The following is a 13,205-nucleotide window of genomic DNA, read 5'->3' as shown; positions in this document are numbered from 1 at the left end:
CTTGATTCCCAAAATTCCTTTAACTTATTTATTTTATGATCTAAGTTTTGGTAAACACTTTTTGAAGAAGTAATAGATAATAAGTAATAACATTTAATTATGGAATGAAAACAAAATATGTACTATTAAATTTTTACACACAGGCATCACCAACAATGTCATACATCATACATCATGTGTAATGTGATGTCAGTTATTGGGGCTCCTTTTAAATACTTATTATTTTTATCTATTAATTGTTATTTTCAGGAATCTCAATATATATATATATATATATATAAATATAGATTCAATAATGTTTAATTTTTTAATTCAGGGGTTATACTACTTTCTCCACCTGACCTCATCCAATTTCATATTCATATATTTAGATTGTGCAAGATCTGGAAAAGATATGGGTATTTTTGTGCAAAATTATATGATTATTAACTTAACAACTATGTATTGGATGACAAACATATAAATGTATAAGTATACTTTTTGACTTGGTAGGCAACAAATTATGTCATCCTGGATTTTATATTATAAATAAAATGTAGCATTATACATTGTTAACATAATATGCTATTAACATAGTTAAAATCAATGAAAAATTCTTATATTAACAGGTATGTACTCTGGTGACTGAAATATGATTTCACTTAGTGTACTAGAATGAACTATTTGAATGAGTAAATCAGGTGTTAGAAACAGTAGTCAGGACTGAAGAAGGGTAAAGATAAATACGATCATATAAGGCATCAACTGGTGTATTGTAATAAAGATTATGGTTTAACACGGCACGGCTTCAAATTACGGCAGTTTGTCCATGGGAACATGTGTAGTGCCCAGCAGTATTGGTGTTTAACAGATCGAGCTTGACAAACGTTGTTGAGGCTTATGGCTGAGACTGATCCAGTAGGCCGAACTAATGTTCCCAAATCATAGTTTACACAGGGCTCACATAAGAAATCCGTTTTATATAATTTATAATACTCATAATAAAATTATTATTAATAGGTACCCAATGGTATTAAAAATAAGTTATTAATAACTAATATGGTTAATGACCCAGATACAGAGTATTAAATAAATTCTTGTTAAGACAAAAATAAATTTCATAAATAAAAATTCTACAAAACCAATATTATAATTTGTAACTAAATAAATGGTTTTTAAATTATTTTGTTTTGCATTATTTTTAATTCTATTTTATTCTATAAATTATGTTTTGTTTAATGATATATTAGGAATTTTGTTGATTGTTATGTTTCAATTTATGTATTGTGTATCACTTTATGTTATAATTAAATTTACAAATTTCAGTTATTTTTTTGATAAATATAACATTTACAAGCACTGACTCAAATAAAAATTAGAAAGTTAAGACATAATATTATCAACCTTCTATCATAAATTCATTGTCCATTATAAATTAATTATTTATGGAAAAAGTTATAAATTATGATTGTGTATAAGGAGGAATGAGTATTATTGAAAGTTCCTTGTCATTAATTATTCATAAATTTATAATTTATAAATGTTTTTGTATAGAAACTTGTATTAAAAGAAAATTGTAATGATAATTATTTTAAGTATTTAATTTTTGGTAGTCTAATGAAGCACATGGCCCACACCTCATTGACATTTCTATATATATATATATTTTTAAATATTAAAGATTCAACATTTTATTTTTAAATAGAAAATTAAATTTTTATTAATAAAATTAAATTAAAAAGTATTTTATATGATTGTAAATTTCATTATTATGATATAAACATATTCTTTGAATAAAATACATAGGTAAACATTAGTTTTTTTCACTAAACAATGTTTTACAAATTATTAAGAACAATAATAAAACATTTAAAAAAAATAAAAACAATCACTTTAGTATTATAATAAAATTCATAAAATTATACTAGATTGTTAAAAACAATTATGGGTTTAAAAGTGGTTTGAAATATGATGAAATACTTGCACATGGTTTTTTGGGATTTGAATTTGAAGCTTTTGAATTATGTTTCCGTTTTAGACCCCGTTCATTTTTCTTCTTTACTGTTGGTTTACTTTCGTGTATTTTATTATTTAATGGCTGTACAGGGTTAATATTTAAACTATTGTTCAATTCCATTGCAACATGATGATCTATGTGCTCGTCATATATATCAATATCAATCATTTTATCACATCTTTCACATAATAATGTTTTAGGCACACATTCTATAGTATCTTCAGTAATGGATGATTGAACGGTTGGTAATGACTCTATTTTTGTATTATCAGGTTTATGGTGTTTAGTAGGTGATACAATTTCCAGTTTTCTTGAGAAAAAGCTGTCTGTTGGTTGAGATGTTCTTTCAAGGTTATCATTTAATACATTTTTTGAAGGAGAAATTTTACCAGAGCTTTCCAATAAAACTGAATTTTCTGTGGAAGATTGATTAACAGTTTTCAATTTCACATTTACTTGATTTTTAACTGGGGAGATGATTTCTAGTTTTTTGGTAAAAAAACTGTTCATGTCAAGCTTATATTGCTTTTTAATTTCTTTTTTAGAATTAACATTTTGTAACGTTGAAGATGAATTATTGAAAGAAGTATCAGAACTTTTTATTTTAGCAAACATAGTTTTTAAATTCTGTATATCACTAACACATGTTTTATTTTTTTTATTGTCAGAGTGATTTAAAGGTAGTGGAGATTGATTTGACAGTGGTGCACTAGTTTTAGAATTTAATTGTTGTTCAAATGGTGTAGGATTATCACTTTCACTATTGCTATTAGAGTAAGTTGTACTGTTTTCTGGTCTAGTCAATTGAATATTAATATCCTTTACTTCTTTGGCAGATCCCTTATTGAAATAATTGTCAATTGATGATTTGGCATTAATTTCTACAAATCTTCCAATAGCTACACCTAAAAATGAAATTGGATTTTTCCTGTGAACAATAAATTTAAAAATTAGAATTTTTCCGTCCAGAAATATTATCATATAAAATATGAATATTAGTTAATCAGTATATAAGGGGTGCTAAAAGAGATAGTTTTTTTTTTGTAAATATATTCCAATAATTAATATTAATATAATATCCATGGATAAGCATTATCACGGCACTTCAATTGCAAGTACCGACAATAAATAATACTTCGATTCACAAATTTGGATGTTCTTATATATATTAAATAACCTATAGCAATTTAAACATTTGAAGGCTAAGTACAAATCTGAAATCGTTTGAAGACAATGAAGTTTTAAAAATTCTCAAAAATCAAAGAGTTGTTGTTACTATCCACAATTTTATAAAAAAAAAAAATTTTAAAAATACTAGATGTAGGTTTATGTGTATAGACCCATTATTTTCGCAATTATAAAAAAAATTAAAATTAACTAAACAAACATTTTAATAAAAATAGGTAGGTAACCAAATTAATGCATCATCCATTATATTTAATGCCTACTTATTCAATTTCTAAATGTCATAATGGCTCAGGGGTCATAACTAAATATTATTATAGAACTGTCAGCACATAAGATGTTAATATCACTTTGTCTTTTATTAAGAGTATAAAAATTATTAGATTATTATAGCGGTGACTCTACAAGTCTATATTGAAATTTGATATTTCTATTTTGATTTAAGAACAATTTGGTGTCACTAAATGTTTTATAATTATTATTAATAAGCTTCACTACTTGGAATATTATAATAAAAAACCAATGAATTTCATATACTATAAGTAAATGTAAAAACTACATCACTACTGTTAAAGCGCATTCTGATAGACAGGATGATTCCATGCCATTTTATATGCACAGTTTGGTGTCTTTTCACTAATGTTCATGACATGATTATTAAAAATATTATGATAATTATAATATGTCAAATTTCGTTATAGCAAGGAGGGGAGGGGTTACAAATTTAGGTAATTATTTAATAAACAAAATATAGCGAAATACCAATGTATAGACTTTTGATTATCAGTCATGGTGCATAGTGATGAGAAGGAAGAATCCAATAGTTTATTATGATTGTATGTAGTAACTTCAAAACACTGTGATGTCGGCAATTTTGTTTTTTTATCTAAATATCTAACACTGACAGTCATTAATGTTGCTCTTCTTTTATTCTATAAATACAAACAATATTAATTATCAAAATAAAATTGGATAAGATGAATAAATCATACTCACTGCCTCATAATCATCTTTAAGTTTATCTACAATATCATTCATCAATGTGTTTAACCATTGTTTTATTTCTTCTTTGACTTTTAGCCCTGTAGGAAATGACTTACAACTGCCAATTGATTTAGGTATAAGTCTAGATTCCACAGGTTCATTGTCTATACCTTTAGAAATTTGATATAAAAAGTTGCTAAAAAGAAAATCTCATTACAATTTTTCATTAGAAATATCATTAAATTAATCATTACCATGTTTTCTCATTAAATTTTTGTTGTAAATCATTTAATGGTATTGCAGCTAAATCAGACATGAATTCACAGTTAAATTCTTTCCTTATTCTTTCTCCTAGTTTACCGCCTAAATTTTTTATTTTTTTTATTGGTATAGTTTCAAACAAATGTGGTACACTAGAAGGTGGCAATAGTGTTTGTTGATTAGGTTTGTGTAAGCCACATGCAAGTTTAGATAAAATCTGGAAAAATATACCAGAATTCTTAAATAAATAAAAGATTTGAACACTTCTAAACTGTATAATTTGCATAAACATTAAAGAAGAATATACTTTATTAATAATATAATTAAAGTTTAAATATGATTAAATCAAATATAATCTATAAATAAAAGTTAATCTGTTCAGTGGCGTAAACTGGAGGTTGTGCTGGATTGCACTTGTAACCCTCTGAAAATAAAAAGATACTATTGTAACACTAGCTGTACTTACAGCTTTCAAACATTTATATTGATTGAAACTCTAAGAATTTAGCTTAATTTATGCCTCAGAATCAGTTTCTATATTCTAGAATATTTTTTTACAAATCCTAAATTAAATTATTTACAAATTACAATGGTGTTTACTATAATATAGGCAGTTATTTGTCGTTATTTACTATATACAATTTTTAAATTAACAAACCTTGTTATTTGCGATCCCAGCTGAACAACGAAAACCAGTTTGTTCATAAATTGATTTTCTTAATCGCTCAACCATCATAGCACCAATTGTCAAGCGAAGAAAACAGTCATCTTGTAACTCATTATTGTATACATCGTGGAGCCAAGATTTTAAATGTACACTTTTATCTTCTCAATGAAAAAATCAAATAAGTATAATTCAAATATTTAATATTTACATATTTTATCATCATGGTTAAACTATAATTAAGTGTTTATATTTTTAATGGAGTGTAAACAATTATTAGTTCAGATTTAATTTTAAATAATATTTTATGATAACTTAAGAAGTTTTATGGTGGAAAAACTACAAAGAATAAAATATACACAAAATATTCAATATTCGTAAATTAATAATTTGGGTCATCTTTAAGAAAAATTCATACTTTAAATTAATTACCTTTTGAGTTATCATCTGAATAGCCTTCAACAAATGTATTCGGTAGATCATTTTCAGTTATAACATTATTATTAGATGAGATGTGATGAATTACAACATTAGTTAAATCAACATAAGCCTCGTCAATGCTAGCCCTTTGCACACAAGAACTAAATTCACTGAGAACCTCAAATACTTTTTGACTGGCTGTACGGTATCTATAAAGAACACAAATGATTAAATAAGAAAATTAAATAATTATAACATTGTAAGAAATTAAATTTGTACTATTTTTCAGTTCTTACATTTTAAAATAACAACATACAGTAAGTTGTAATTTTATATTCTGAAGCAGAATATTTTTTTAGTGTATTGATACTTAAAAATCAAATTTCAAGTTGATTAATCTATTATTTTATAAATTCAATAAAATCATCAAGTCTGAAAAAATATGCAATATAGCCTCTAAGCTTTAAATACATTTTAACTTTTAATTGTTGTAGTTTTTTGAAATTTTTAGTTTACCTAATCCAATAGGTCAAAAACAACATTCAAATGTTACAACTTTTAGTTCAAGTATTAAAAGTTTAGATAAGCAAAGTAGTGAAGTATCATTTCAAACCTATAATTTGATTTGTATGAATCAAAGTACTTAAAAAAAATAATTCTGCTTCAGAATATGAAATTTAAAAGTGCATGTTAATGTTGAACCTTTTCACTGGTACACTATTTGTGTTCTGTAACCTATGTATACTATTTAAAATAAAATATTTTTAATTATGTGATCCAGGGTTTCTTAAAACTGTACGGTTATCGGGAAATTACTATATAAAAAAAAAAAAAGGAAGTCAATAACTCAATACTAAATACTAATACTGTAACAGAATAATCTCAATGTTTTGGACCTAATAGTAGGATTGGAGCAATGAAATAGTTAAAAAATAATAAAACTTAAAATATGATATAGATTATATTTTTTTCTTAAAAATGTACTAAGTTAAACAAAAACAAGGTATTGAAAAATAATTTTTAAAAAAGTCCTTATTTTACAAATAATGAGCTAGATCATATTTAAACAATATAAGTGTGTCTACTATTAATTTGAAGTTATAGTACGGCACCAGTTTAAATTTACAACATAAACAAAAACGTAGCACATCAAAGTAAATATATTATGTATTGAACCTTGATGAATGTGTATGAAATAACCATTGTTTTAGGTAATTTTACTAAGTTTCAAATAATATAAACAATTTGTATAAGCATATTATACGTTAATATTAATGGAATTGTAAATACAACACAATTTTAATTGAAATAATGATTACAATTATGATTAGATAATACCTAGTTTAAATTAAACGAAGAATTAATATTTGACAAAACTGTTTGTAAATTTTAACACTCATAGCTACAGAAAATTCCATACCTTTAATAAATATCATGGCTGTACTTATATAGATTACATCATATACTAAGGATACAGCCAAACTCGAATATTCCCATGTACCTATTAGATTTGATGCCAAAATGACTGAAAAAGCTAGAGCTTTTGTCATTAAGGGACATGCATAAATAATTGGTAGTCCAATCAGAACAACCAATCTGAATTACGCGCATACACACAAAAGGTTGGTGTTTTAAGTTCATTTATAGACCATATATTTATTTCTTGACATCAAGAATTAGATTCATAATAAAATTAGATCTCTGAAATGATCAAATATATACAGCCATAATACCAATCAAGTCAAAATATCTTACTTTGATAAATCTGCTTTTCCATGGAGCTCTTTCACACGTACCAAATTTAAATCTGGACATGCCTTTACAGCGTCATCTCCTCTCATATGTCGGTTTACTCCCTTTGCCCTCGCCTCATAATTCACTGCGATTATCCTGGAACACGATGATAGAATGACAATGATCCCATGCATGTCAAATACAAATATTGTTATGCGAGACGACTCACCCACCTCCTCTCCAACTATTGTATTGAACGACTGCAACCGGCTTTCCAGTCAACGACGGGTTGTGTTGAACCTCTACTTGACAGTAGAAACAATCCATGTCGACTAACGCTACCACTCGTTTGGCACCACAGTCATTCATGATCAAATCAAACAGGTTTCACTTAATTTTTAACCAAAAAAACGAAAGTGATGACAACTATATAGGTATACCACAATTACAATGGTCTTAATGTAATTATGTAACTAGTTTTCCGGCTGTATGGAGATCAAAGAAGACCTTTAAACGATATTTTTTATGTTGATAATGTAGTCGGTATATAGAATTTTGTAAATGTACAATGCGAAAAAACAATTTAAAGCCGCCGCGACGAAATCGTTGAGTGGTTATAAAGAGGATGTCTTGTAGAAAGTAGAATTGTAGAAATGCGAACAGTTATCGAATAGTAGTCGACATGAATCGAAAGAATATAATAGAATTATAATTAATTAATTAAAGCATTACAATAATATTATAATTATTTATTACGAAATACGAATTACAATATTTAGACGTAACATTTTCTAATTATTGTGAATCTGTTATCTATGGTGTGGATGGAAAGCCAGCGCGTCGTGCGCGTGCCGGTTAGAACTAATAGAACTTTAGAGGGGATTGGCGGTAAAATGATAAAATAGTGATAACTGATAACCGACACTACTTTTTGACGGAGTTCCATGTTTGCGATTGCGAATCTACGAACAAAAGTCCGGCAAAAAAAGACCCGCGAAAAAAAGTCCAATGTAATAAAAGTCCGGTTTATTTATTATACATATTATGTCGTACAAGAAAACATTAATGTTATTAAAAATAATAGCAATAATTTATAATACAATTATTACAATCAATATTATAGGTAGGTACTATAAAAATTAAGATATTACATACGATATGACATTATAATTTTTTTGTCAGATTCATTGTTACTTCTAAATAAAAATAAAATATACAACAATAAAATTTCATGTCATACAAGAAAACATTCATCACCTTGGCCGTGTCCTAATATTATATCCCTCCTCCCACATGAGTTAAAAACTCTTCAACACTTAGCTCGGAGTTCCTAACCAAGAAATTATAATGTCATATTTTATGTAATATTTTAATTTTTATTGTACCTAGGTATCTATAACATTGATTGTATTAATTGTATTTGTTGAATGTAAACAACACACCCTATAGTATGTAAATTATAAGTAAAATTATTCACACTGAAGTACAGCAGACGCTGAATAGGCATTTTGTATTACTAGCATATTCGTTCTATGTAGTAGCCTGTAGGACGATTAGTCGTTGTTTTATATTACGCCTCGGAGCACTATAGTTATTCGTATCAATTATACATATTATTATATTATTACATATATCCGATCTAATTATTATTTACCTTTAGCTTCTGTGTATCTGGTGTACTTCAACTGCAGTATTATAAATGATTGCTATTATTTTTAATAACATTAATGTTTTCTTGTACGACATAATATGTATAATAAATAAACCGGACTTTTTTTCGCGGGTCTTTTTTTACCGGACTTTTAGGCAGAATACCGTTTCTGGCACAGCAGCTGCGCTGACATCTGGATTTTAGGTTATCCATGATGTTTCCTCCTGAACTTAGCCACGGCCCAAGGGCATCCGCAGGGGGGGCAATTAGGGGCATCTGCCCCTCCCTTGGCTTCTTTATGGGTTAATTATCATAATCACTATAATGTACTATATTATGTAGTATAAAATATCACAAAATAAATATTTTTTAAATTTAAAACATTTTTTGAAACGATGAGTAATCCTCGATTACCATCACGCGCACCCGACCTCCTATACAGCACCATAGTAGATATATCTACTAGTAAACTTTGTAGGTAAGTGGTAATAAACTCGTATGCATTAGTAACTATTTCAAATATTTGGATCAATCTACTTTTATTTGCAACCTTAAAATCATTATTATCATTGGTGCTCCCGAGCTACGGTTTAAATATATTCAAAAGAATCTAACTTCTTCCCTGAATATAGGTATTTAACTGTTCATTACCAATCACGTTACATATTTGGACACTATTATTTAATTTTTTTTTTTTATATTATTTTATTATATATTCAATTATTTATTTTAGTCGACAAATGTTATGTGGATCTTTGTCATCGGTTTTCGATGCACTGTTTCGACTTATAAATTATGTGAATATTTAGTAGAATCTCGTGATTTTACTGGTATCATTGACTATAAATACTAAAATACTATACTAGTATTTATAATCATTAATCAATATTGGTATATTTGAATTCTGCGTAGCTATTTTTAGTGGGTAATAATTATGTTTTCCCGAATGACGACGGCGATACTGAACAACGCAGCGGTGCTATTTCCGATAATAATAATTTAATAATTTAAAGTCAACAGGCCCCTTTAATTTTAATTAAAAATTTTAATTAATTTATTTTTTTTTCATAACCTACCATAACTGTAAGTCTGTAACTAATGGCCATAGTTGCCGAGTTTAATGGATCAATAAAAAAAAAATATATATATATATATATATATATATATAATATAATAATATAATATTATTTGTGTTGTTACTAATTGTCGAAAAAAAAAATAATATTGATCTGTTTTAGTATTAAATAACCGATTTCAACGAATAGTTGACCTACCAAATGGTTTGGTAGTTTTTTATTTATTTTATAGAAGCTACAAACATTTAATTTTATAAATAACCTAAACTTATCAAGTCAATGATTACATTTTATTTATATAAAAAAAATGCATTTGTTAAGATAAAGTTGCACGTTACTTGATTAAAATTAATACTGTAAGATTAAGTTCCAACACTTCCGACCATACACATAATTAATAATTTAATTTTTACATTCCCTATCTATATGATAGAACTCGTCAAAAACAATAAGGTACTTTATCACCAATCAGATAATGAAACAAAAATTTAAAAATGTAAATACCTTGCCCTCCCCTTGACAAATTCCTGCGGACGCCCTTGCCACGGCCCACAATTATCAAGTATTTAAATAGTTCTTTATTTTTCCATTAAATTTTAGTGAATTAAAGTAAATGTCTAGGTATTTTAATTAGTATAGATACCATATTAAACAGTACGTTTTACTCTATAGTCTATAATAGATCTATTATGTCATTTCTTGACATTGGTTCTTATATTCATAGGCGAAAATAGTAAGGGGCTTAGAAAGTATTAGCAGTTAGCTCTCCCAATTTTAAAACTATCTCCATCAAATAATGTACGTGTTTATGTATCAAAAACTTCTTACAAAAGAAAAAACTAAAATGAGAAAATGCATAATTTAAGCACCCTCTTAGTTATTTTTATTGAAATTGCATCTATTCTTATATTCATAGATTCTATTCTTAAAGGATATCTTTTATTTTAACTTCTAAGACCTTGGCTTCAACTAGGTATGTCACAATCACTGAAAAAATAAATACTTACATTTTCCCTATTCCATCCGTTTTAAATTTTCCAAATTTTTCTACGCCAATATTTAACACGTATTTATACAATCGTTTCACAAATTTGTACAGCATGTAAGGTTAAATAGGAAAATTCAATTTTCAACGGGTGTGGCGGGAAAAGAAACAATATTGGAGTACATAAAATAGAACAAGTTGTTTTCCTCTTAGGTTGAGCCATAGTTCTCCCCACCCCGCCCGTAGAAAATAGAATTTTCTGGGTTAAAACCAATGTCGTACAAAATTCGGAAATGGCCGGACAAATTCATTAGGTAATCGGAAAAAAAGTCCCACACTAAGAAAAAATGTTTATTAAACAATTTACCAAAATACTTATTCTATAGTAAAATTATGCTTTATATCTTAGTGACTAGTGAGCTATGTAAAAAATGTTGGCACCTATATTTGTTATCTAGATACCATAATAGCTATATTATCATAAACCGTATTTTTTGATCCTATATTTTGGAACACTAGAAAATTCCTCATTTACAAACATCCTCTTGGTCATTTTATATGTGTAATGCAGCGGTTCTCAAACTTTTTTGTTCGCGGAGCCCTTATATTCCTAAAAAAAAATTACGGAGCCACAAAAATCAGAAATGTCACAAATGTCTACGAGACAACAATTCATAAAAAATGATGTCAATTGTAAATGATTTACTTTTTATTTTTATTTTCTGTAAAATACGAATATATACAAATTATTTAATTAATATTAATAATTTAAATTTAATTAATACAGATATTCTCAGGGAGCCATGGAGCCCTTAAGCTACTCTCGCGAAGCCCTAGGGCTCCGCGGACGCGGAGCACATTTTGAGAACCGCTGGTGTAATGAGATTGTTCCAGTATTTTGGATGACATCCAAATAAATTGTATTTATAATTATAATGATATTATTTTAGACTTTTTTCTAATAATAATAATAATAATAATAATGCGAGACCTGCTTTATATTATCTGGACTTTTTAATTTATACAACACCTGTAACGGTTAGGTATAACACTTTTACTTTTTTTTTATAACCATAATATTGTATACTTTATAGTTTATAGAAATACGACGCCATTGTCATTATACATTATCATCATTTGTATTTGTTTTATTACTGTTAATATTATACATATACTTAAGTAATTATGTAGATACATATCTTAAACCGTGTTTTAGTCGATACTCACTAGACATCCGAACGATTAGCCGGTCTTTGAATTGATAATCGTTGGACTAGATTCCATCGCAAAATTTGGCAACGTTTGACTAAATTTCGTCCGGAGTCGTATCATTTTTTGGGTGCAAAATAATACTTTGTCTTATAGTGATCGTCCGAAAATGTGTTGCAAATAGGGTAAAACGTCCGCAATCGTGTTTCACCCGTTAGCATGAACGATTTTAGGTTTACCTGTCCCTCGGTCCTCGGACGCAGTTTGTTATCGCCGGTTTCAATGAACAAACACATAAAAAAAACGAAAGACGATTCTGAGCGATAACGTCGAGTAACCCTGGCATTATATATTTGTATAAACAAATTTAATAGTTAAAAAAACTAATAAAAATTGAAAATATCTCATGGCTATAATTTGCGTGACTTTCTTGTGATTTTTTTTATAGAAGTAGAAAAGCTCTTGCGAAATTTTGTATAAAAAATGTTAATCTTAATTATGTAAAGAAAACTTTTATGAATTTCTAACTAAAATATAATTTATAAAATTTTTTTAATTTCTTAACAAAAAGCCAAGATAGAATATGGTTTCATATGAGGTAAAATATGCTAATGTCTACTGTCATATTTGAATTACAACAAAATATCAAATCCAAGTATCCAATATCCTAAAATTTTTAAGTTCAACGCTCATAAAAGACTAATGTTACTTCCCGGTAAATTATTTTTTAAGGTGAAAAATTTGTAGGGAATTTTCCAGCAAAATTTCTAATGTTAGCTATGGAAACAAAAAAGTTCTAACTAAAAAGTAATTTGATGATTTTGATGAATTTTGTCAAAATTTGAACTTTGAATACATATAAAAATAATTGTGCCTATCCATGTATATTTGAAAATTTAAGTACCAACAGTCTTTGAATAACACAAAAAAAAAATAAAATCTATTTATTAATCCCTATAGGTATGTTCTTATTGTTAATTCTGTTGTATGTGGCATGTGCCAATTAATAATAATAGACAAATATTCTCTTAGCTAAATGT

General features: G+C 27.2%; 1 protein-coding gene across 2 annotated transcripts; it reads right to left on the bottom strand.

Moving 5' to 3' along the window:
* Positions 1 to 733: 733 nt before the first annotated feature.
* LOC107168439 (DNA polymerase eta-like) lies at positions 734 to 8,058 on the bottom strand. 2 transcript variants are annotated; one of them, XM_015517846.2, is made up of 8 exons: positions 7,474 to 8,058; positions 7,266 to 7,400; positions 5,523 to 5,719; positions 5,085 to 5,251; positions 4,420 to 4,643; positions 4,178 to 4,361; positions 3,944 to 4,113; positions 734 to 2,924 (listed from the first exon to the last, which is right to left on the bottom strand). In XM_015517846.2, the coding sequence occupies exons 1-8, from the start codon at positions 7,611 to 7,613 to the stop codon at positions 1,922 to 1,924; spliced, it is 2,220 nt and encodes a 739-aa protein (XP_015373332.1). In that variant the 5' UTR covers positions 7,614 to 8,058; the 3' UTR covers positions 734 to 1,921. The 2 variants fall into 2 exon arrangements, with proteins under 2 accessions (XP_015373332.1, XP_015373333.1); XM_015517847.2 differs by having other exon boundaries at positions 7,478 to 7,618.
* Between the last annotated feature and the right edge of the window lie 5,147 nt (positions 8,059 to 13,205).

Source organism: Diuraphis noxia, unplaced genomic scaffold (assembly GCF_037042655.1).
Source record: "Diuraphis noxia isolate RWA-SAM2 unplaced genomic scaffold, SU_Dnox_SAM2 contig0001, whole genome shotgun sequence".
Classification (NCBI taxonomy): domain Eukaryota; kingdom Metazoa; phylum Arthropoda; class Insecta; order Hemiptera; family Aphididae; genus Diuraphis; species Diuraphis noxia.
Note: the sequence above shows the minus strand (reverse complement) of the source record. Positions and strands in the feature narration are given on the sequence as shown.